Below are 21,638 nucleotides of genomic sequence, written 5' to 3' on the forward strand. Positions count from 1 at the left end.
CTGGGAGGCGGCAGGGGCAGGGCAGGGCGGGAAGGAGATGGGGCCATGGGGGCGGGGATGGGGGCGAGGGCACCCAGGGGCCCGGGAAGCCTCACCTTCCTCCTTGGCGGGGCCCTTGCTCTTCTTGGGCAGTGCGGCCCCCGACTTCCCTTTGGGGGCCGCGGCCTCCACGGGCTCCGCCTTCACGTCGGCCCCCCAGGGGGCCAGGACGTGGGCCGAGAGCAAATCCTGCAGGCTGCTGGCGGAGGCGGACGCGTCCTGGAGGAAGTCCTCAGACACCACGCGGACGCCGGCTTCCCTCACCTCCTCCATCTTCTTGCTCATCTTCTCCACCTCCTCTGTTCAAGTCGGGGGAGAAACAGCCGAGGCGTCAGCGGGGACACGCACGACGCCGCGGTCGACGGAGCCCGAGCCTCCGACGCGGGCACCGCGGCCCCGTCCTCGTCGCCTAGCGCTCGGGGCCGCGGTCGGCAGCGCCACAACCGGGCAAGGAACCCCGAGCCCGCCTCTGCCGGGCCGCCCTCCCCCAGCGCATCACCCAGCGCACCGCCACGCACCGGGCGACGCGCGGGACTCGGGTCACTTCCCCTGTTCTGCGGGGGCCCCCGCATTCCGTCCCGGTTTCCCGTACGCACAGAGGCTTTTTAGTTCCACTAGTCCCGCTGGTTCGTTTCTGCGTCTGGCGTCAGGAGGAAGAGAACCGTCACCAAGGCCGACGCCAAGACCCGAGCTCACCGCCTGGGTTTTCTTCGAAGACTCGTATGGCCTCGGGCCTCACGACACCGTAACACGCGCGGTCGTCTGCGTCCCGCTAACGCCTTGGCTGTTTCTCCCGACTCGAACAGAGAAGTGGAGGAGACGAGCCATCGAACAAGACGGAGGTGAGGGAAGCCAGGTCTGTGATCCACTCGGAGATTTTTGTGAGTGGGGCGAGCTGGGGACCCAGCCTTCCCGTTGGGTCGTCTCGGCTCCCCTGTTGTAGGTGGATCGACCCTTTACGCCAGGTTTACCGCTGGGCTCCCAGGTCTGCTCCGCTGACCGACCTCTGTGAGGTTTCAGGCCGGCCCTGCATGGTCTTGCTTCCTCCAGCTCCGTACCACGCGGGACAGCCTGAAAGCGAGGAGCGTGATGCCTCCAGTCTCGTCCTTCTCTCAAGACTGCTCTGGCTCTCTGGGGTCCTTGGCGGTTCCACACAAATTTTAGGACCGTCTGCTCCATTTCTGTGAAAAACACCCCTCGGGTTTTGACAGGGAACCCGTGCGTCTGTACTGCCCTGGGTAGGAGCTGAGGATCCCACGGGGCTCCCCTGCACACAAAATGCTCTCTCTGGAAGCTTCTCGCGTCCTGTCTTTAACTTCTGCCACGTTAACTAGAATGAGTCTCGGTGTGGGTCTCTCTGGGTTCGTCTCTGGACCCTCTGGTCTGGATGTCGGTTTCCTTCCCCTGATCGGAGAAGTTTTCAGCCATTATTTCTTCGAGAAAGATTTCCGCCTCTTTCGGGGCATCTGGGTGAATTAGCCAGTGACGCGTCCGGCTCTCGAATCCAAGCCCCACGTTGGGCTCCGCGCCGGGCAAGAAGCCTACTCACAAAAAGATCTCTGTCCCTTTCTCTCGGTCTCCTTCTGGGAGCCTCTAATGCGCCCTGAGTCCTTCCGATGACACTCTGCCGTCCCTCATGCCATCTTTCCTGGTTTTCCTTTCCTTCCGCCGCTCTGAGCTCCACGGTCCCGTCTGCTTCACAGACTCAGACGCCGAGCCCGCGAGCTACCTTTCTGTTCAGATACGGCCTCCTGCAGTTCGGTGACTTCCGTTCAGTACTTTCGAGCGTTATCCCTGCTTCACCCACTCTTCTCCCAGTTCAGCGAGCACCTTAGACCCTAATCTTGAACCGCTGACCAGACGAATTGCTCACCTCCCTTTCGTCGAGACTTCCTCCGAGGCTTTACCTCGTTCTTTCACTCAGGACACCCCATTTCTTCCCCTTGCCTCCCCGGGCTTCCAGCCGGTGGACGGACAAGAACCTCTCCTGCTCTCGAGGGGCGGCCCCCGTCGTTCAGTGCCGTCCCAGCCTCGCTCTCAAATGCGAGCCTCTCTGAGCGGTCGTTACTAGGAGCTGCCAGCGGCCGGGGCTGCACCGAGGCCATCGGAGTCCCCTGGGGGAGGGTCCCAGGCTGGCAAAGGGCAGCCGGCAGCCCACGGCCGGGACAGAAGGCCCGCAAACACGCACATGACCCCACGCCAGCTTCGCCAAGCACCCACGCTGGCTTCCCTCCACCTCGACAACAGTGCTGAGCAAAGAGAGCCAACTCGGAGTGCCCCGTGCGGCCCTGCACCTCACCCCTCCCTGCTCCCCGCACCGCCTCACCACCGTTCCCGAAGCCTCAGGAGGTGCGTGCACACCCGCCCCACATCAGGATCGAACTCACTTTTGGTGCTGATGCACAGGGATGCCTTGCTGGCCGTGCCTGTCAGCTTTCCCCCGAGTTTCTCGATCGTGGCCTTCATCTCATCCTTGTTCCGGGACAGCTTCCCCAGAGTCAGGATCTTCATGTTGGACAGCGGCTTATCTGGAAGGGGCGCTGTCGTCAGGTGGCAAGGTCACGGGGGCGGGGGGACCGGACAGCCCGGGCTCCCCCCTGGTCAGCATCCCCCAAGGGCAGGGTCCGTGAAGGCAGAGGCCCAGGGCCGGCAGGGAAGCGGAGGACAGAACACGAGGCGAGGGGGGCAGCCACAGGACGCTGCCCCTCCCCCCGCACCGCCCCCGGGGCAGACCGGCGAGACTGTGCGGGGACAAGGGCCCAGGAGGCTGGCGGTGGGACCACACGGGCCCCCAACTACTTTTCTGCTTCTCCCACTTCACGTCTGAAACCGCAGCTTCTTACACGACACTCATTAACCCCATGGGACAAAGCAGCCCCGTCAAGGATGGTCACTCAAAGCTCGGCCCGCGCGACACCGAGGGAAGTAACCCTCCCACGCTTCGGGTGTCCGGCACAGACCCCAGAATGGGAAGCCCCAGACAGGGCTGGGGCGGTTGTGCGAGGCGGTGCCGGCCCGGCCTTCCCTAGGGCGCCCCTCCCGAGCGTCCCCCTTGTGCGGAGGGGAGCAGGCCGGCAGAGCACCCAGGGGACCCGGGGACCCTCCCCGAGGCCGCCCCGGCTGTACCTGACGGGGCAGAGCTGTTCACGCCGGTGGGCGCCGAGGCCGCGGAGGGTGGGGGTGCCGGCGCCGGGGCTCCGGTCTCGGGTGGAAATATTCGGTCCTGTTTTTTGATCTTCAGTTTTTTGAGATAAGCGATTTCTCGGAATTCCTGAAATCACGTAAGGTTCAGCTAAGAAACCGGTTCTCCCTGGAAACAACCACCCGACAGAACAAAGGGGATTCGGTTCGTCTAAACGAAGCAAATTTTTTTTTCCCCTCTCGCAGCAAGGAGCGACCTAGGAGACGTGAGGCTTCCGGCACGAAGTACACAGTTATCGCAAATACGGCACTGGCTTCTGGTGCTTCCACGCGGACGCCGTAAGCGGTTTCCTTAAATAAAACACGAAACGCGAACCCCTCCCCCATCAGCTGACCGTGTGGTGGGGGGGCCCACTGCTGGAGCCTCACCCTCAAGTGGCCCCTCAAGGGTCACATGCCCCTCTCCCGACGGAAAGCCTACGGGGACCGTCCACACTGGGAAAGAGATTACTTCCTGAGAGGAAATCAGGCAATTCCCCTCCCTTCCTAGGAAGGAACGAGGCCGGGGCACCCGGGGAGGGGGGGCTCGGGGGTTGAGCATCGGACTTTTGACGTTGGCTCAGGTCATGATCTATCTCACGGTTCGCGGCATCGAGCTCTGAGTCGGGTGCCGAGCTGACAGTACGGAGCCTGCTTGGGACTCTCTCTGTGCCCCTCCCCTGTGCACTCTCTCAAAATACATACTAAAAAACAACAAGAGAAGGGACCGTGGCCACAGAGAGCCCGATGACGGTGTCCCCACGGACCCTGTCCCAAGCACGGTCCGTCTCCATCCTGGGCGACTTACAGCGGCCGCGCTCCTGCGTCACTCGCTCAAGGGCCTGTCCCTGCTACCCCCGGGTTCAGTGAACGCCCGCGGACAAGAGAGGACGCAGACCGCCTCCCACACACCGGGCACCCGGCATGCCACGTCTCACAGCGACGTTCTAAAGACCGTTTCTCCCGCCGAGCAAGAAGGTCGGTCTTGACCGGGCCAGATGCCTGAAGGGGAACTTTAACACGGGAGCTGAGCTCTACCACCGAGGCCAACGTGACCCACACGGGAGCTCTGGGAAGGCGGGCTCCTCGGAGGCGGTGACCCGCTTAGGCAGCCAGGGCCGAGAAAGCAGGGTGCACGCAAAGCCTCGTGGCCGGCGCGCTGTGGGGCTCGGGGAACGTGGCGTGCTCGCTTCCCTACTGCCGGGGGCTGAAGACTTCGTGGAAGCGCGTGTGCGTGCGGGGGCGGGGGGAACGGTACTCGAGGGGGACAAGGGCAGCGGAGAGGCCGCAGAAGGCCCACGGAGCCAGGCGGGTCCTGGGCAACCCCGGAGGGCCGAGCTACGGAGGCGCCCTCGACTCTGGCCGCGGCCCTCGGGCTGCGGTCTCACTCGGCTCCGTGACTCCGTGACTCCGCACAGGAGGCAAGTACCGTCGGCCTGAAAACACGTCTTACACGTGCAGGTGGCTTCGAAAACTAATCCTCCAAAAATAGAGACAGAGGGGCGCCTCCGTGGCTCCGTTAGTTAAGAGTAAGACACTGGATTTCGGCTCCGGTCGTGACCTCACGGCTCCAAGTTCGGGTCCTGCAGTGGCTCTGAGCTGACAGTGTGGAGTCTGCCTGGGATTCTCTCTCTCTGCCCCTCCTCCACTCAGGGGGTCTCTGTCTCTCCCGAGTTAAATAAACTTAAAAGAAATGAACAAATGCCGCGCAATTGGCATATAAAACACAAACTAGTTCCTGTCCTTACGGCCTTATTGTTTCCTCAAAGATAGTAAAAGGAACACGAATACCACAGGGGGGTGTGCAGTACTTGCACACTCAAAAAACCGGGAAAATGCTTCACGTGACCTGTGGAATCACCAGAAGATTTTAAGGGTGCGAGAAACGAGATCAGAGTTGATTTCGAGCAATCGCTCAAGAGCGAGTACACAGGACAGAGCGGGGCAGGGCTGTAACCACGGCAGGGGAGGGGTGAGCGGCGCTCGGGGGCCGTGGGTGCGGGGGACGGTTCCGGAGTCCACCCATGGACCTCTGTGCACACAGCAGCGAGATGACCCGACGTGGCTCGAAGCCCGGTCCCCGGCAGTGGCGGCGCCACTGCTCTGCCCCAGCGGCCGGGCGCCAGCTCGCGCGGGTCTGCGGGTATGGGGAGTCCCAGCCGAGGGCCCCAGATGAGTTTTTTGCATTGAGAATATGCAGCTCCATTAGAACAAACAACCAACCAAGACCGAGAGGAGATACTTGAACTCTGGACCCAACCCCCTCCCCCCCCCCCCCCCAGCACTAAGACAAGAACGTGGCCTCGGGAAAAGGAACTCTCGTCCACGCATCTGCCGTCCCCCACCCCACCCCCGTCCAGAACAGCGCCCAGCACAGAGGCCGCACCGCATCAGCAGGTATCTTGGCAGGAGGGTTTTACACAATCGGACAGAACTGTCCTCCCGTTAGAAGACTTGGGGGTGTGCAAACGTACGGACCTGACAACGCCATCTTGCGCTCAGACCGCGAGGACAACCTCGCTGTGAAGGAGCCTGGGGAACGCTGTACTCCAGTCGTGGGGACGTGTGGTGTGGACAAGCCCAGACGGGGGTGAGGTTGTTTTTCTGGCTAAGCTCGGGAACCACCCCCCTTACCTTTGGAGTCACCCACTCCTTCCGGCTGGGTGTCTGTGTCTTGACCATACACTTGGTCCAGGCAGTGACGTCCCCGGTACAGTAGTAGGCGTCGCTCTTGAAGACCAGCTGGCCCGAGCATTCCTCGCAGGGAAGGAGGGCCCCGAACACCATGCCGTCGGCCACTCGGTCCAAGATCTGAAGCCGGTAAGAAGCGGGTCAGAGAGGAGGGCTCGCCCCCCCCACCCCCGCCTCCGGACCCCCGGCCGCTGGGCTCCCGGGGGAGCTCGGACTGCTGTGTCCACGTGACACGCCGCAGCCCCCACCCCTGGGTGGCTGAGGAGTAAAGGGAGGGCCAGGGCGTCCCCAGAGCCCGCGGGGAAACCAGGGGAAACGAGGCGGCTCCACTCCCCCAACACCTGGAGGCCCCGGGCACCTGGGCCAAAGTGTGTGGTGCGAACGCACAAGGCAGACAGACACACGGCCCACTCCAGTCTCCCCAAAACCCTAGACGCAGAGTGACGTATAGAAAAGTCTTCGCAGCCCTGGAAATGGCGGCCATGTGGACGGTGGACCCTCCCCTCCGCCCCGAGGTCACTGAGCAGAGGGCAGCTCACCGCCGACTCCCCGGAGGGCACTTGCTGCTTGTTGAAGATGAGCAGCTCTTTTAAGTCATTTGTCGAACACGCTTTCTTTAGCTCGTCCTTGATGTTCCAGATCAGCTCGTTCTGGGCCTGCGGACGAAAGCCAGGCGGCTGAGCGACCGGCTCCGTCCAGAGACCCAACCGGGGGCCCCCACCCTGCTCGGTCTCGGCGGCGTCCTGGCGCATCAGCCGAGCCGCGCCTCTAAGCTGGCGTCAGCGACAGGGAAGTGCCCCGGCCCCGCTCCGAGAATCCCGCTTCTACCCGGAGCCGTCCCTGGAACCAGCCCCCCGTGGACCGACTCCCTTGGGGAAGAGCCGGGGCGCGGCAGGCTCACCCCCCGCCCCGACATTCGCGCCTCAGGGACGACAGGGGTGGGTGTTCTCCCACCCGGAGGTGAGTAGGGACGAGCACCCCCGCTCACCCTGATGGCGAGCGGATCGCACAGAACAGACCTACACTCGGGAAATGGAGTTTTCAGTCTCAGGGCCGTATTCACGCAGTGCCTACGCTCCACGTCTCGCTTATCCTCACCACCACCCTGCCCAGGATGGCACCAGCCTCCCCACATCAGGGCGCGCGGGGCGAGCCTCCTCCCTGCTAGGGCCACGGGCAAACTATTCACCTCTTGGCCGCAGACCACACCCCTGCAAACCAGAGGTGAAAATGCCGGCCCCTGCCGCCCCATGGGGACGCTCTCTGCACCAAGTGAGGACTTTAACTGTCTTTCTTTTTTCCCTTTTAAGATTTTATCTTTAAGCAATCTCTCCATCCAACCGGGGGCTCAAACTCACGACCCCGAGATCACATGCTCCCCCGAGCCAGCCGGGCGCCCCCCAAGCGAGGAAGACTTTAATTCCACCAACAAAGTGTTCCCACACACATCAGCGCCTGCTCTCAGCTTTCCCGTCCCTGCCCTCCCTGCGCCACCAGAACGGTGTCTCCAGCCACGGACACGAGGGCATGAGCGTCATCAGAGGAAGCAGGAACTGCATCACCTCCTTGGCCCAGGACGCGGAGGCTGGGGCTGCTGGGGAACATTCGGATATCCCTCTGACCGCACTCAAGAAAACGCCAAACCCACTGGGGGCAAATGCGAAATAAAACCAACTCTACCGCGTCCGGATTCACGCACGACAGACATCGTTTCACCGATCGACAATCGCACCGAACCGGTGATTTTCATCAAGCGGCTGGAACCAGATCAGATGCTGCTTCTCATCTTTCTCGCACCGGCAGGACGGAAAAACGCTCAGAGCAGAGCCGAGCGGACAGCTCATGGAAATCACGTTCCCAAAACGGGACTGACAGTTCTCCCTGGTTTTCCTGAACACCCAGCATTTTCTCATCAATAATTTTTACTCTGATTCAACACACGCATAATCAACACAGAGCTAAATCTGCCAACGGCTATGGAGTTAACAGGTGGTTCCTGCCCCTTTCACGGCACGCCTTCCACCCCTCTTGTAAACAAGAGGTGTTCATTCGAGAAACAGGGAGCGAGTGTCTCTTCCAGCCACTTGTCTGGGCCGGGCACTCGACCTGCAACGTTCGCCAGCGGCCCCCGGGTCCAGTGCGCACAGCGCTGTGTCCCGTGCGGGGAGGGAAGAGACCCCGGGGGGAAGCCGTGCTATTAACAACTGTGAGGGGTGGGGGAATCCTGGAGGTCTCGTGAAGCGGTACGCACATATCCCTGGAACGAGGGAAGAGAACGGAGAATGAGGAGTGCGGGCGCCCCGCTCGGAGCTCACCTTGAGGGCCTTCTCGAGCTTACTATCTTTGTCCTTTTCCTTTTTAGATTTCTTCTTGGCCACTTCATCCATCCCATCGACCTCGTCGCCTTTCCTCTTTCTGAAAGAGACACGGGACGAAGGAGAGCCATCAGAGCCCTGGAACCCAGTGACTCGGGGGCCGCAAGACCTCCACGTCCCTGTAACGCCACGTGCCGGCCGCGATCACAGCACAGCTCACTCACTGCCCTCGGGCGCTCGCAGGAGGCCCAGGGGGTACTGGCAACTGGCCTCATGCACCTTACGGTGAACTCTGCTGCTGCAGGTACCCCAGGGCCTTGGAACAGCTGGTAAAGGACCCAGGGCTCAGGCCCCATCTGATGTCGAAAACCCATGTATCTCTTGGCACAAACGAAGCAGCCTGGCAAGTTCTGGCAGGGACCGACGGGCCAGATGGCCAAGGGGCTGAGCCTGAGGGCTGCTCCTAAGGCCATCAGGTTGTTCTCAGAGGTGGGACTGCACTGCCATTCAAACCCCAAATGGGGTCTCGGCACTGCTAACTGGTCCATCGTGGCTGGTCACCAGTCACCGGACTTGAAGGAGGCACGGGGGGTCGCCATCAGCCCCCTAAAACAGAGCAGTCCCAGTGGCTAAGTTTCAGCTGTCACAGACCTGAGTTCAAAGCCTTGCATTTTCTGTCATCCACGAAGCAGGGGACACCACCCACTCCCGGGGCTGTGCTGATGGCTACACGACCCCCCCCCCCCGCCCCCCCAGCACAGTGCCTGATGAACCACAAGGGCTCGGTCGAGGCCGGGTGGCGATACAGCGTCAATGTGAGCTTAGCATCCCTGCCCACAGCACGAGCTGCACTGTCCTGAGAACTTTTTTAATTTTTGTTTTGTTCGTTTTTGAGGGAGAGAGACAAGAGTGTGAGCAGGGGCAGGGCAGAGAGAGAGGGAGACACAGAATCCGAAGCAGCCTCCAGGCTCTGAGCTGTCAGCACACAGCCTGACGCGGGGCTCGAACCTCTGAACTGGGAGATCGTGACCTGAGGAGCTCGAACCCACGAACTGTGAGATCATGACCTGAGCCAAAGTCGGACGCTTAACTGACTGAGCCACCCAGGCGCCCCTGTACCAGACTTTTTTAGTAGGAAAGCTTTCAAGGTGGGTATTCTGTCCTTTAACTTTTTTTTTTTTTTTATGTTTCTTTATTTTTGAGAGAAAGGCAGAGCACAAGAGGGGGGAGGGCAGAGAGGGAGGGAGACACAGAATCCGAAGCAGGCTCCAGGCTCCGAGCTGTCAGCACAGAGCCCGACGCGGGGCTCAAACCCACGAACTGTGAGATCGTGACCTGAGCTGAAGTCAGATGCTCAACTGACCGAGCCCCCCAGGCGCCCCTGTCCTGAGGACTATTGACCCCTGATTTCCCACCTTTCTCACATACTCCACGGCTGCGTGTGCTGCACAACGAACTTGTGTGTTATGACCCCAGACGGCGCAGGACAGCAGCTCGGTGACAGGGAGGTCAGGGTCACCCCCATCCTCACAGCCACAGCCACAGTCCAGGGAGCAGGGCGCACACCACGCGTAGCCCCTCCACGCCTCCCTCGCTGTGCCTGGGGCGCAGGGACCAGCAGAGGGAACGGGCAAGAACGAGCGCCACCCAGGATCGGCAGGGACAGGCTTACCGTCCCGACATTAGCACCACGGGAAGCCCACGCCGCTCCCGGCACGGAACCAGGGGACGTGCCATCTGCTCCCCCCTCCCGGCACCATCATCAGACCCAGACGCACTGGGCCACGTCCACAGGCGCAGATGCTGCGGGGACGGGGAGCGGGCTGTGCAAGGGTCACAGGAAACGTGGTGGCTGGCCTAGGCGGGAGAGCCTTCCTCTCTTGGGCCAGGGTGGGGGTGGAGGGCTAGAGGGTCCCAGGTGTCTGTGGAGCAGACCCGTGCGGGGAACGCCCTGCACGTCCCCATGTCCTCTGCCCCCGCCCATCATCCCGTACCCCTGGCGTGCCGACCGTCAGCAAAGGGAGGCGCGGGAGTGGCCTGGAATCCGCGCGGTCTCCCCGAGCCCCCCTCCCCTGCGCCTCCCACGGCCCCACACCCACCCTTCGTTCTTCACTCCCGGGAGCTGCTTCTTCAGGGTCTCTTTATCCTCCGGGGTGAGGAGGCCGAAGCCTTTCAGCTGGCTGGCACTGAACTCGGGCCGGAAGCCCAGCTCCTCCCTGTTCTTGACAAAGCAGTCTGGGTGGTACCAGCGGTCGATCATGCCCAGCTGGGGCTTCTCCGGGTCCAGCATCTTCTTGGACAAGCGAATCTGGCCCTGCAGGAAAAAACGCACGTGGTACCAAGAGGGCCGGCCACCCAGGGGCCTGGGGTGACGAGGGCCGGCGGGGCCTCGGGTCCACGCCAGGGGCGCTGTGAGGTCTGAATGTTTTCTGCCACCGAGGACCGTGCGTTACCCCGAGCCTCGGCGGCCCCATTTTATTTTTATTAAAAAAAATTTTTTTTAATGTTTATTTATTTTTCAAAGAGGAAAGGAGACAAGTGTGAGCAAAGAAGGGGCAGAGAGAAAGAGAGAGAGAAAGAGAAAGAGAAAGAGAGAGAGAGAGAGAGAGAGAGACAGAGACAGAGAGAGAGAGAGAGAGAGAGAGAGAGAGAGAATCTGAGGCAGGCTCCAGGCTCCAGCTGTCAGCACAGAGCCCGACGCAGGACTCAACTTTCAAACTGCTAGGTCACGACCTGAGCCGAAGTCAGGCGCTCACCCGACGGAGCCGCCCAGGCGCCCCTCGGCAGTCCCGTCTTAAATGGGGCCGGCTCCCGCCGGCCGTCTCCCTGCCCACCCACCCGGGCACCGGAGGACACGCTGACGCCGAGAAGGTCCTCCCGGCCCGGAGCAGACACGAGCAGAGCGGGCCTCGGAGCGCCACCCAGGACGCTACCCGGCAGCCCCACGGCCCGCAGCGCCTCCCAGCAGTTCCGCCCACCCCGGACGGCGTCCGTACGCAGGAAGGGCCCGCGGGACTGGCAGTAAACCCACGAGCCGGGATGCCACGTGGCCGCGCGGGCCAGGCTCACGAGCCCACGCCCGTGCGGTCTCCGCGGCACGTCTGACCGCCAGGGCCGAGCTTGCGCCGAAACCCACGCTCTCTCGAAACTTCCTCGAGCCCCACGCCACGCCGACGCCACAACCCGGGCGGCCCCAGCCCCGGCGCCCACCTTCTCGATCTTCTCCAAGCAGCCCTTGCACGTGCTTCTGCTGGACTTGGCGTATTCTGCCGCGAAGTCGGCCAGCGTCTTCTCCGCCTTGCCGCCACCTGCATCCTGGCCTTTGCCTGAAGGATGGAACACAGCCACGCTCCCGTCAGCCTCAGAGGGGCCTCGTCCACGGGCCACCTCGGGCTTCAGGCGGGACGACCGGCCCCCCTCACCCACGTCTGCTTCCAGCGGCGGCTGGCGAACAGAGCGGCTTTTCTGGCAACGAGACACAGCCCTTCCCCGGACGGGCTCTCCGGCTGGTGCCGGCTCACCTCCCGGCTCTGCCGCCTCTGGGCCCTCCCTCCCGCGGCAAAGCGCCTCCTCCGCGCTTATTAGGAAAGCCACACGGCGTGCTAAATTCCGGGCCCACCTTCCGGTTTCCGTTACACTTCTGCTTATCAGAATTACGTGCTGGAATTAAAGGGAGTCTCTCGACACAGAAGGACACAAGGACACGTAAGAAACACAGCGAAGGCGGCATTTCGGAGTCCGCGGGGCAAGCTGCCATCGCGCAGTAAGAAGTCTCGGGGATAAACGGCCAGGGATGCGGGACCAAGGCAGATTCTTCCATAAGAGGAATTCCAAGACTGGATGTTTCTCTCCTAAGACCGAGAACAAGACGGGCTGTCTTCTCCCACCACGTCTAAGCAGCATTGAACCGGAGGCTCTAGCGAGTGCGTTCGTGCAAAAGAAAGAGCCAGAAGGTGTACCGGTAAAGCCATCTCTACCTGTACGTGACGTGATTGCACGTGCACGATATCCTTGGGAACATACAAAAAAATGACTCCTACCATTAAGTGGATTGAGCAAATTTGCAAAACCGAAGGTCAGTATATAAAACATTTCTAAATACACATAAACCTATTAGAGAAGAAAGGTAAGCCACGCGTCTGTTTAAGTGGCATCTAAACACATAAAATGCTTAATCACGGATTTACAAGACACCTAAACCTTCTACACGGAAAGCGTTAGGAGGTTGCCGAAATTAACGAGGACTCAAGTAAACGGAGAGATACCTCACGTTTATGGACTGGCTCAATTTATTAATATATCAGTACGTCAATCCAGTTTGATCCAGATTCCAGGTGATGCTAATCAAAATCCTAGCAAGTGTCTTCGGGCAAGAAATCGATGTTTGCCACAAAATTTGTAAGGAACTACAAAGGACCCGGAGAGGTGAGCACAGTATTGAAAAAGGACAAAGCTGCAGGACTCACTTTGCGATTTCACGACGTCCCGTGAAACTAGGAATTGAGGCTGCGGAGTGAAGACACCCCGCCGAGGGGCCCGAGTCCAGACAGACCTACAGTCACGCAGTCAGCTGATTTTAACAAAGAAGTCTTTTCACAGCTGGTGTGGGCACAAAACAGTATCCACACGGAACACACACAAAACCACCCCTTCCTCACACCCGACACGAACGTTCGGTTCGCACGGATCAAGAAACCAAGTGTGAACGCCAGAGCTACGGAATTTCCAAAGAAACCTAAGGGAGTTATCTTCGCGATCCGTGAACAGGCAAACGTGTCTCAGGAGGCAAAAGCACAAACCAAAAAAGAAGAAAATCAATGACCGCTCTTCATAAAACGTCAGTGACTAAACAAAAAGGCAGGCCCCAGAATGGAAAAAGGTATTCACATGTTGTTTCCATCTAATAAAAGATCTGCCTCTAGAATATTGTAAGAACTCTTACAACTCAGTAAAAAGACAAAGGCGAGTTAAAACCACAAGGTCTCACTACACACCCGTCAGTGGCTAAGACCCCAGAGAATGACGGGGCCAAGTGTGGGCGAGGCCGTGGACGAGCCAAAACGCTCACATCCCTCGGGCGGGGGGGAGGAGACACAACTCGGGAGGACAGTCGCCCACACCTACCGAGTGAACCCCCGCTCCACTCCCAGGTCATCACCCGGAGAAAGAGAAGCTCGTGTTACATAGACACCTGGACACAAACGTTAACGGCAGCTGTACCTGCAACAGCCCAAAGCCGGCAACAAAAGAATGCGGAACAGACGGTGCTCCTTCCCGGGAGCACCCCTCGGCAATCCAGGGCACGAACTGACCACACGGCCAACCTGAGGAGGCTCACAGGTGCCATGCTGTGGGGAAGGGGCTTCTGGGAGCACGTTCTCTCCCTCTTCTTCGGACATCCTAAGTCACACAAACTTCATCCGCGGGGACCGAGATCAGAGCAGTGGTTACCCAGGTGGGGAGGGTAAGAGAGAGGGCACAGGGGAACTTTCTGGGGGAACAGAAATGCTCCCGACCTCGATGGGGTGTATGTCACAAAGGGCACGCATTTGTCAAAACTCCCTGAACTGCGTGTAAATTATTTTAAAAATTCCAGGTGAATAAGTTAAGAATAAGACCAAAACCAGAGACTGAGCAGACAGGGCTACAGGACATTTCAAACAGGACAAGGCTTCCATGTGGCAAAACACAGAAATATGCTTCAAAGAGAAACGTCCAGGAGCACCCAGCTGGCTCGATCACAGGGTCATGAGTTCGAGCCCCACGTCAGGGGTAGAGCGTACTTAAAAAAAAAATCTTTGTATTGGGGCACCTGGCGGGGGGGGGGGGGGGGGCGCAGTCAGTTAAGCATCTGGCTCTTGGTTTTGGCTCAGGTCACGATCCTACGGTTCCTGAGTTTGAGCCCCACCCTGGGCTTTGGGCTGATAGCCCAGAGCCTGCTTGGGATTCTCTTTGCCCTCTCTGCCCCTCCCCCAGTCGTGCCGTGCTCTCTCTCAAAATAAATAAACTAAAAAAGGAAATCTTTGTATTAAAAAGATCTTGATAAAGAATTAGTACATTCTGTCTCACTTAAAAAAAGACAAAATGGCCTAAAAGATGAGGCAAGGACACAAACACCAAATTAAGGAAACTGCTGATAAACACAACGAGGTGTCCCACCCCTACCAGGAGCACAAAGCAATGCAAATCCTCGAGGGCGAGGAGGTGGAGGCAGGCACGTGAGTGCACGTGTCTAAGCGATGTCTAAGCGATGCGGGCATCCAAGGCCTCAGATCAGGTCATTGCTTCCAGCGGGAATCCCACTTGTCAGAATCAAAGAACCGGACAGGTGCCCCGGCTGTACGAGAACTCGCAGCGGCTCAATCCGCAATGCAGCGCGACGGCTGAAAACCCGTGGCTGGACCTGAACCTGGTTCTTGCACCCTTGGCATGACCTTAGCCCGGTTACCTCACCCCTCTGCCTCGTCTATGAAAACTGACTCGGGGCTGCTGTGAGGGTGCCATGACATCAACGCGTCAAGGGTCTTGAACGGTGCACAAAATTTAGCAAAGCTTCAATAAACAAATACCGCACGCCTTCACAAAATAACGATGGAACCTTACGACTCTCAACATGGAAAATGAATGATGAATTATAAAATGTAGGTCATTAGGGACGCCTGGGTGGCTCAGTCGGTTAAGCGTCCGGCTTCGGCTCAGGTCATGATCTCACGGTTTGTGGGTTCGAGGCCCGTGACTGGCTCTGTGCTGACGCTCGGAACCTGGAGCCTGCTTCGAAATCTCTGTGACCACCCCCCCCCCCCCGCCCTCCCCCACTTGCGCGCGCGCTCTCTCAAGGATAAACATTAAAAAAAATTTTTTTTAAATAAATAAAACGTAGGTCATCACTAATCACTAGGAAAATGCAGATCAAAACCACAGGAGATAACACTTCATGCCTTAGGACGATCGGGAGAAACAAAAACCACACACACAGACACAAAACCCCAGACAACAAAGTGCTGGTGAGGGTGTCAGGGAATTGGAAACCCGTGTGCTGCTGGCAAGGATGTAGAATCACGCGGCCCGTGTGGAAGACAGTATGGCAGTTACACAAAAATCTAACACAGAGTTCCCGTGTGACCCCGCAAATCCACTTCTGGGCACGTACCCGGGAGAACAGAAAGCGGGGTCTGGAACAGGTATTTGTACGCCGACGTTTGCCTCAACGTGAGTCATGACCACCAAAGGGTGAAACGACCGAAATGTCAACCGGCGGGTGAACGGATTCACAAAACGCGGTCCGTCCATAGTACGGATACGGCCTTAAGAAGGCAGGCAGTTCTGAGCCCTGCCGCAACGTGGACTCTGACGACACGCGCCAAGCGTGTGGTTCCACTCCCGCGAGGCGCCGGAGTGGCCAAATTCGGACGGAAAGAACCGCGGTTACCAGAGGCTGCGGGGGGGGCACGGCAGGTGCCGCAGGTGGGTACGGAGTTCCAGTTTGGGAAGATAAATCAGTTCTGGAGGCCACGGGGGGTGATGACCGAACCACAGCGTGAAAATACCGACGTTGCCGAAACGGACGCTTACAGGTCGCTAAGATGTAGATATTGTGCCGTGTGTTTCACCACACACACCAAACTAAGCATTTAATACAGATGCACTTGGGGGAGAATCCCATTTCTGCAGGGAAGAAATAACGTTAACACACGTGAATCGACATTTGAACAGAAACTCTTCTTTCCTCCTTTTTAAAGATATTTTGTCAGACTGTAGGCTCGTCTTTTTGGTCTTTCTTTTCTTAAGTTTATTTTGAGAGAGAATCCCAAGCAGGCTCCGTGCTGTCAGAGCAGAGCCCAACGTGGGGCCTGATGACTTCACAAGCGAAACACATTTATAACAAACTTACTGTGCCTTTTCCTATTACCAAATCACGTAAACTTGCCGTTACTCTCATTCTGGAGTCTGAGCCGGGTCCCGGGCCTCCCGGCTCCCCGTGGACCAGTGGCAACTGGAGACACACGGGCCGCGCCGCGGGAAGGACGGGAGGGCCCAGCACCGGCGCGGGGGGCGGAAGGTGGCCGGCGCCCGCCGAGGCCCAGAGTCACAAGACCGGGTTCAACGGAGAAGGGCCGGGTTAGGAAAGCAGAGACAGAAGAGCGCAGTCGGGGGAGACTTCCGACAAGCGACGGGAAACGATTTCAGGTTCAAAGGCGTCTGAAGCCAGTTAGGTTTGTGGTATCAACAAGCGGACTCGAGTTTACGCGGAAGCGAAGACCCGGAACGGCCCACACGATCCTGGAGGTGAAAAAGTCAGAGGACAGACAGCATCTGACCTCAGGACTTAGGGTCCAGCTACGGCCATGGAGACGGCGTGGGGCTGGCAGGACAGACCGCTAAACAGAGCAGCACACGGATCGGAGACACATCCGCCGTCGACTGATGTCTGACACAGGGGCAAAGGTGACATACGGGAGAAAAACCAATCCTCAGGGCGCCTGGGTGGCTCAGTTGGCGAAGCGTCTGGCTCTTGATTTCGGCTCAGGTCATCACCTCGCGGCTCATGAGTTCAAGCCCCGCACCTGCGCCGTCGGCGACAGCCTGCTTGGATCTCTCTCTCCCTCTCGCACCCTCCCCTCCCCCACCTCAAAATAAAAAAACACAAAACAAAACAAAAGAAGAATTTTCAACGAGTGGTGCTGGAATAACGGACAGCAGCACACAAAAATCAATGCAGGCACTCTGCACCCTTTACAAAACTTAACCTAAAATGGACCACAGACTTAAGTGTAAAAGACGTACCCGCAGAACAGACACGAATCAGGGTAGGATTGTTCTGTCCCAGCACAGGACACGGGAGAGAAATCTAGCTGACCTTGGCATGGCGATGGCGTTCCCATGCAACACCGTAACACGACCCAGAAAAGAAAGAATCCGTTAATTAGCCGGACTTCCTAAAACTGGGAACTTCTGCCCTGGGACAACCAAGAGGATGAGAGAAGGCAAGCCAGGACGAGAGGTCTGCAGAAGACCCCTGATAGATGACGGCTCTCCTGGATCTACGAAGAACTCTTAAAACCCAATGATCACAGGACAAATGACAAAGGGGGAAATATCCAGCGTCCTCACGGGAGCAGAGCTGCAGACGGCAAGGAGCTCAGGATGACATGCTCTGCGTCACGGCGCCAGGGGACTGCAAATTAAAACAGGACACCCCTCTGCGCCCATCAGGATGGGCCTGACCCACAGCAGGGACACCCTCGAGGACTGGGGAGGAGTCACCCCCTCGATGCCGGTGGCATGCAGAATGGTGCAGCCGCCCCGGGAGGGTTTGCTGGCTTCTTAGAAAAGTTAACAGACTTTCACTGTATGATGCAGGAATCACGCTCCCTGGTTATTTACCCAAACGAGCTGAAGACACGTCCGCACAGACAACTGCACGTGGACGTTTACAGTGGTTTTGTGGTTTCCCAAACCTGGAAACAACCAAGATGTCCTTCTGCAGGCGAGCGGACAACCCACGGTCCGTGCAGACAACGGAGTATTATCCAGCGCTAAGAAGAAATGAGCTATCAAGCCATGAAGAGACACGGCAGAACCTGAAACGCATTTTTTAATGTTTATTTACTTAGAGAAAGCGTGCGCCCACGTGGGCACACGAGCCAAAATCAAGTGCTTGATGCTTAACGACCGGGCCACCCAGGTGCCCCTGAAACGTACATTTTTTCTCTTTTTTTAAAAACGTTTATTTATTTTTGAGACAGAGAGACAAAGCGTGAGCAGGGGCGGGGCAGAGAGAGAGGGAGACACAGAGTCTGAAGCGGGCTCTGGGCTCCCAGCTGTCAGCACAGAGCCCGAGGTGGGCATCGAACCCACGAACCGTGAGATCACGACCTGAGCCAAAGGCAGGCGTTTAACCACTGAGCCACCCAGGCACCCCTGAAATGCACGTTTCAGAGTGAAAGAGGCCAACCTGAAAAGACTACATACGGTGCGATTCCAACACTTGGCACTTGAACGACGCGGGAGTTGGGGCGCGGACCTCCTCGTGCACTGAAAACCTGTAACTTTTGATTCTCCCCAAAAGGTAACTACCAACAGCCTACTGCTCCTAACCGACAGTTGATCAACACCTAGTCTTCCGCGGATGTGTGCATGTTAAATACCGTCCTCACAATAAAGTAAACCACACACGAGAACACGTTATTAAGAAAACCATACAGGGGGTGCCTGGGCAGCTCAGTCGGTTGAGATTCGACTCTTGATTTCGGCTCCTGTCGTGATTTCATAGCGAAGGAGGAGCCCGGGGCTGACAGGGCGGAGCCTGCTTGGGATTCTCTCTCCCCATCTCTCTCTGCCCCTCCCCGGCTCATGAATTCTCTCTCAAAAATAAATAATTAAAAAAAAAAAAAAAAAAGGAAAACGTTACGGAAAAGGAAACACGTTTATGGTACCATACTAAATTTATCGAGAAAGATCCACGTACAAGTGGGCCTGCACGGTTCAAACCCATGTTAAGGGCCAACTGTACACCGTCCAGACCCATAAAATGCACATCACCAGCGAGTGAGCTCTTGATGTAGACCATGGACTTTGGGTGATAGCGAGGTGTCAACATAGGGTCACCAGTTGTAACGGAAGCACCGCTCTGGAGGAGACAGAGGGAGAGGCTGCGGCCAACACGCGGGCGCAAGAGGTCAACGGGAACGCTCTGCACCCCTGCGTAACTTTGCTGCAAACCTAAACCCGCGCTAAAAAAAAAGGCCGATGAGAAACAAAACGGCAACGAGAAAACAAAAAGCTACCTTTCCCGGGAGGCTGGCTGGCTCAGTCACCAAGCGTGTGACTCTTGACCTCGAGGTTGTGGGTGGGTTCGGGACCCATGACGGATATACAGATCACTTAAAATCTTAAACACACACACACACACACACACACACACACACACACCCCCCAAAAAGAAAAGCTCCATTTCCAGCATTGTGAAAAGTCAAATACCTCGCCACAGGACAATCCCACGTCACCCAAGTGCCCTGAAATAACACACTGGCATCATGTTCTCCACACACGCACGTCTGAAAAGGAGGGGGGGTGGGGCGGGGAGCGGCTAAAGGCTCAATTCTTTGCTTTCTCAGAAAAGGTCCCGGGGAAGCTCCTGAGTTGGGGCTGGGGGACTAGACCCGCTGCCTTCCTGGTCCGTACGCACCTGTCACCCCTCCAGCCTCCGCGGTCTTCTTGACTTTCTGCTGGTCGTCCCACCTGAGCTCGGAGAACCCATCCACCTCTACGTCAGGGTGCCGGATGGAGTGGCCGACCTTCCAGAAGCAGGAGAAGTGGTACCAGTGTGGGACTTTTCCATCGAACATGGGCGACTAGGAGAGAAGCAGAGAGAGAGGTGAGCCAGCAGCCGACCCCGACCCCGCCGACGCCCAGGCCTCAGCAGCCGAGGTCCCCGTTCGTAAAAAGGAGGCCAGCCGTGCCATGTTCTCCACATCACACACAAAGTGGGAAACGCGGCATCTCTGGAGATCCTCCCGAACCGCCTGGAAGACTGCTGCCTTTCGGTGCTGAGGCTGTGCTCTCTGGAGGAGGGACCCCGCTCTGCGACCTGACCCCACCTCTCCGTGCCTGCCGGGGAAGCCAGCTGCCACCCCACTCAGGGCTGGACTCAAAGGGCCCGTGTGGCCCAGAAAGGGCTCTTCTAGCACCTCTGCAGTTGGAATAATGAGAACAAGTCGCAGATCGTGTGCAAAGCAGGGAAAATGTGTCAGGAAACAGTGTCAGGCTGGCAGCAGGCGCAGCGAGGGGAGTGGAATGAACGGACTTCTCTGAGGGAGGATGGGGGGGGGGGTCAGGGGACAGAAGCCCCTGCCCCCCCCCCCCCCCCCCGGCCTTCAGTATGCGGGAACTGCAGATCCGGTCACAGGGAAGCTGCTTCCCCGCTCGTGGTGGCTTCCCGATGCTTCGGGCTCCGGGTGTCCCAGAGCGACGCGACAGCATCAGGCCCCCGGCCCCGGAGCCCGAGCTGTCCGGCCTGATGGAGCGGGTGTGGACGGGGGCCAGGCAGAGCGGGACTAACGCTGGCATTTACTGGGTCCCTGGCACCGTGCACAGGCCGTCCTCTGGGTAGAAGCGGCACCCCCGTCTCGCAGATGTCTGGGGGGAGTGGCACACAGGTGGCAAGTGCCTCAGCCCCGCTCGAACCTGACACTAAGGTCCTTCCGCCACGCCATTCGCTCGGCAGGAAGAGCTACCTAAAAACGCACAAACGGTTCTGACCAAAGTGAGGGAGGCCCCAACCACCTGCTCTTATAGAAGATAAAGCCAAGTGCCATGCGGGTGGAAAAAAATAAAAATAAAACAGCATCAAAAATAAATACCACGTAGAAATTTTTGGATGAAGCTGTCAGACAGGGGAAATATTCTGGAAAAGCAGAGACAAGTTCTCCCAAGCAGCCCCCCACCCGGGGGGAGTGGCCTCACAGTGTCACAGACTCAGACAGAAGGTTCTCACCAGGGCACGCCAAGGGCTCTTGAGCAAGCAGCCTTGTGTGCAGCACATCGCTGTCCTCTGGGCCCAGATGCCCCACGGCCCTACTCGGTAGGTCCCCACCTCCTCAGGCCCCCAGAAGGCTTTTCCCCAGCTCCCCACAGGTCAGGGTGAGTATTAGGTCAATGCCCCTGTCCTGCACCAGGTAGGAACACCTCACGTCCGGAGGGGAGACCGAGGAGGGCAGGGAGAATTCCTGCTAAGGAAGAGATGGCCTCCAAACCCAACAAAAGGCCCTGGAGAACGGACTTGTGTTGTGTTCTGGGTCTCAAGGCTCCACCAAAGTAGCCGACACGCCTAGAAGCGTCTGGCCACCGTGCTTGCACATCGCAGTGGCTTCCACGTGGCTCCTCGGGCCCCGGTGCCCCTTGTCTATCCTCCTCTGCAATGCTGGGTCACATTCACGCAAAGGAGGCAGGTGGCCCAGTGCCTTCGCCCCGCACCGGAACACGCGTGGCATTTTTTTCCCCGGCTCTGGTGGGCCCCCACACCTGCCCCCTAAACCTTGCTGTGGGGGCCATGTCCCAACCACCGACGCAGCGTGGGGTGACCTAGAGGTGCAGCCCAAGGGTGTGCTCACAGCACTAGCTTGAGAGGAGGGGGGGTTTGTGGGGGCTCCCATCCTCCCTTGAGAGGAAGGACCCCTAATCAAAGCAAGGCTTCACCCTAGAACTTGGGACTGACGAGGACACGGCAGGAAGGGAACCAGAACAAGGTCACCAGACGGTGCTTCCACTTGGCGGCCGTGAGAGGCAGCATCTGTGTACCCAGAAAACACTGAGCACCTCCCGAGTACCAAGGTCCTCACCGGGCCCCTCTGCTTCCATCTGCACGTTGCAGGCCAGAGCGCTGCCTGCCACCCCGCACACAGCACAGAACGA

At 58.5% G+C, this 21,638-nt stretch overlaps 1 protein-coding gene across 3 annotated transcripts in view; it reads right to left on the bottom strand.

Moving 5' to 3' along the window:
• PARP1 (poly(ADP-ribose) polymerase 1) overlaps nt 1-21,638 on the bottom strand; it is a 38,271-nt gene that overhangs the window by 14,185 nt on the left and 2,448 nt on the right. For 2 of the 3 annotated variants that reach the window (XM_042925028.1, XM_042925026.1), the window contains exons 2-10: nt 19,414-19,579; nt 11,436-11,551; nt 10,325-10,539; nt 8,226-8,325; nt 6,450-6,566; nt 5,854-6,030; nt 3,166-3,310; nt 2,427-2,579; nt 96-338 (exon numbers count right to left, since the gene is read on the bottom strand). In XM_042925028.1, the coding sequence (XP_042780962.1) occupies nt 96-338; nt 2,427-2,579; nt 3,166-3,310; nt 5,854-6,030; nt 6,450-6,566; nt 8,226-8,325; nt 10,325-10,539; nt 11,436-11,551; nt 19,414-19,579 (1,432 nt within the window). The remainder of the gene's footprint in view (nt 1-95; nt 339-2,426; nt 2,580-3,165; nt 3,311-5,853; nt 6,031-6,449; nt 6,567-8,225; nt 8,326-10,324; nt 10,540-11,435; nt 11,552-19,413; nt 19,580-21,638) is intronic. The other variant, XM_042925027.1, reaches the window with a different exon arrangement.

The sequence above is a fragment of the Panthera leo genome, chromosome F3 (assembly GCF_018350215.1).
Source record: "Panthera leo isolate Ple1 chromosome F3, P.leo_Ple1_pat1.1, whole genome shotgun sequence".
In the NCBI taxonomy this organism is placed as follows: Eukaryota; Metazoa; Chordata; class Mammalia; order Carnivora; family Felidae; genus Panthera; species Panthera leo.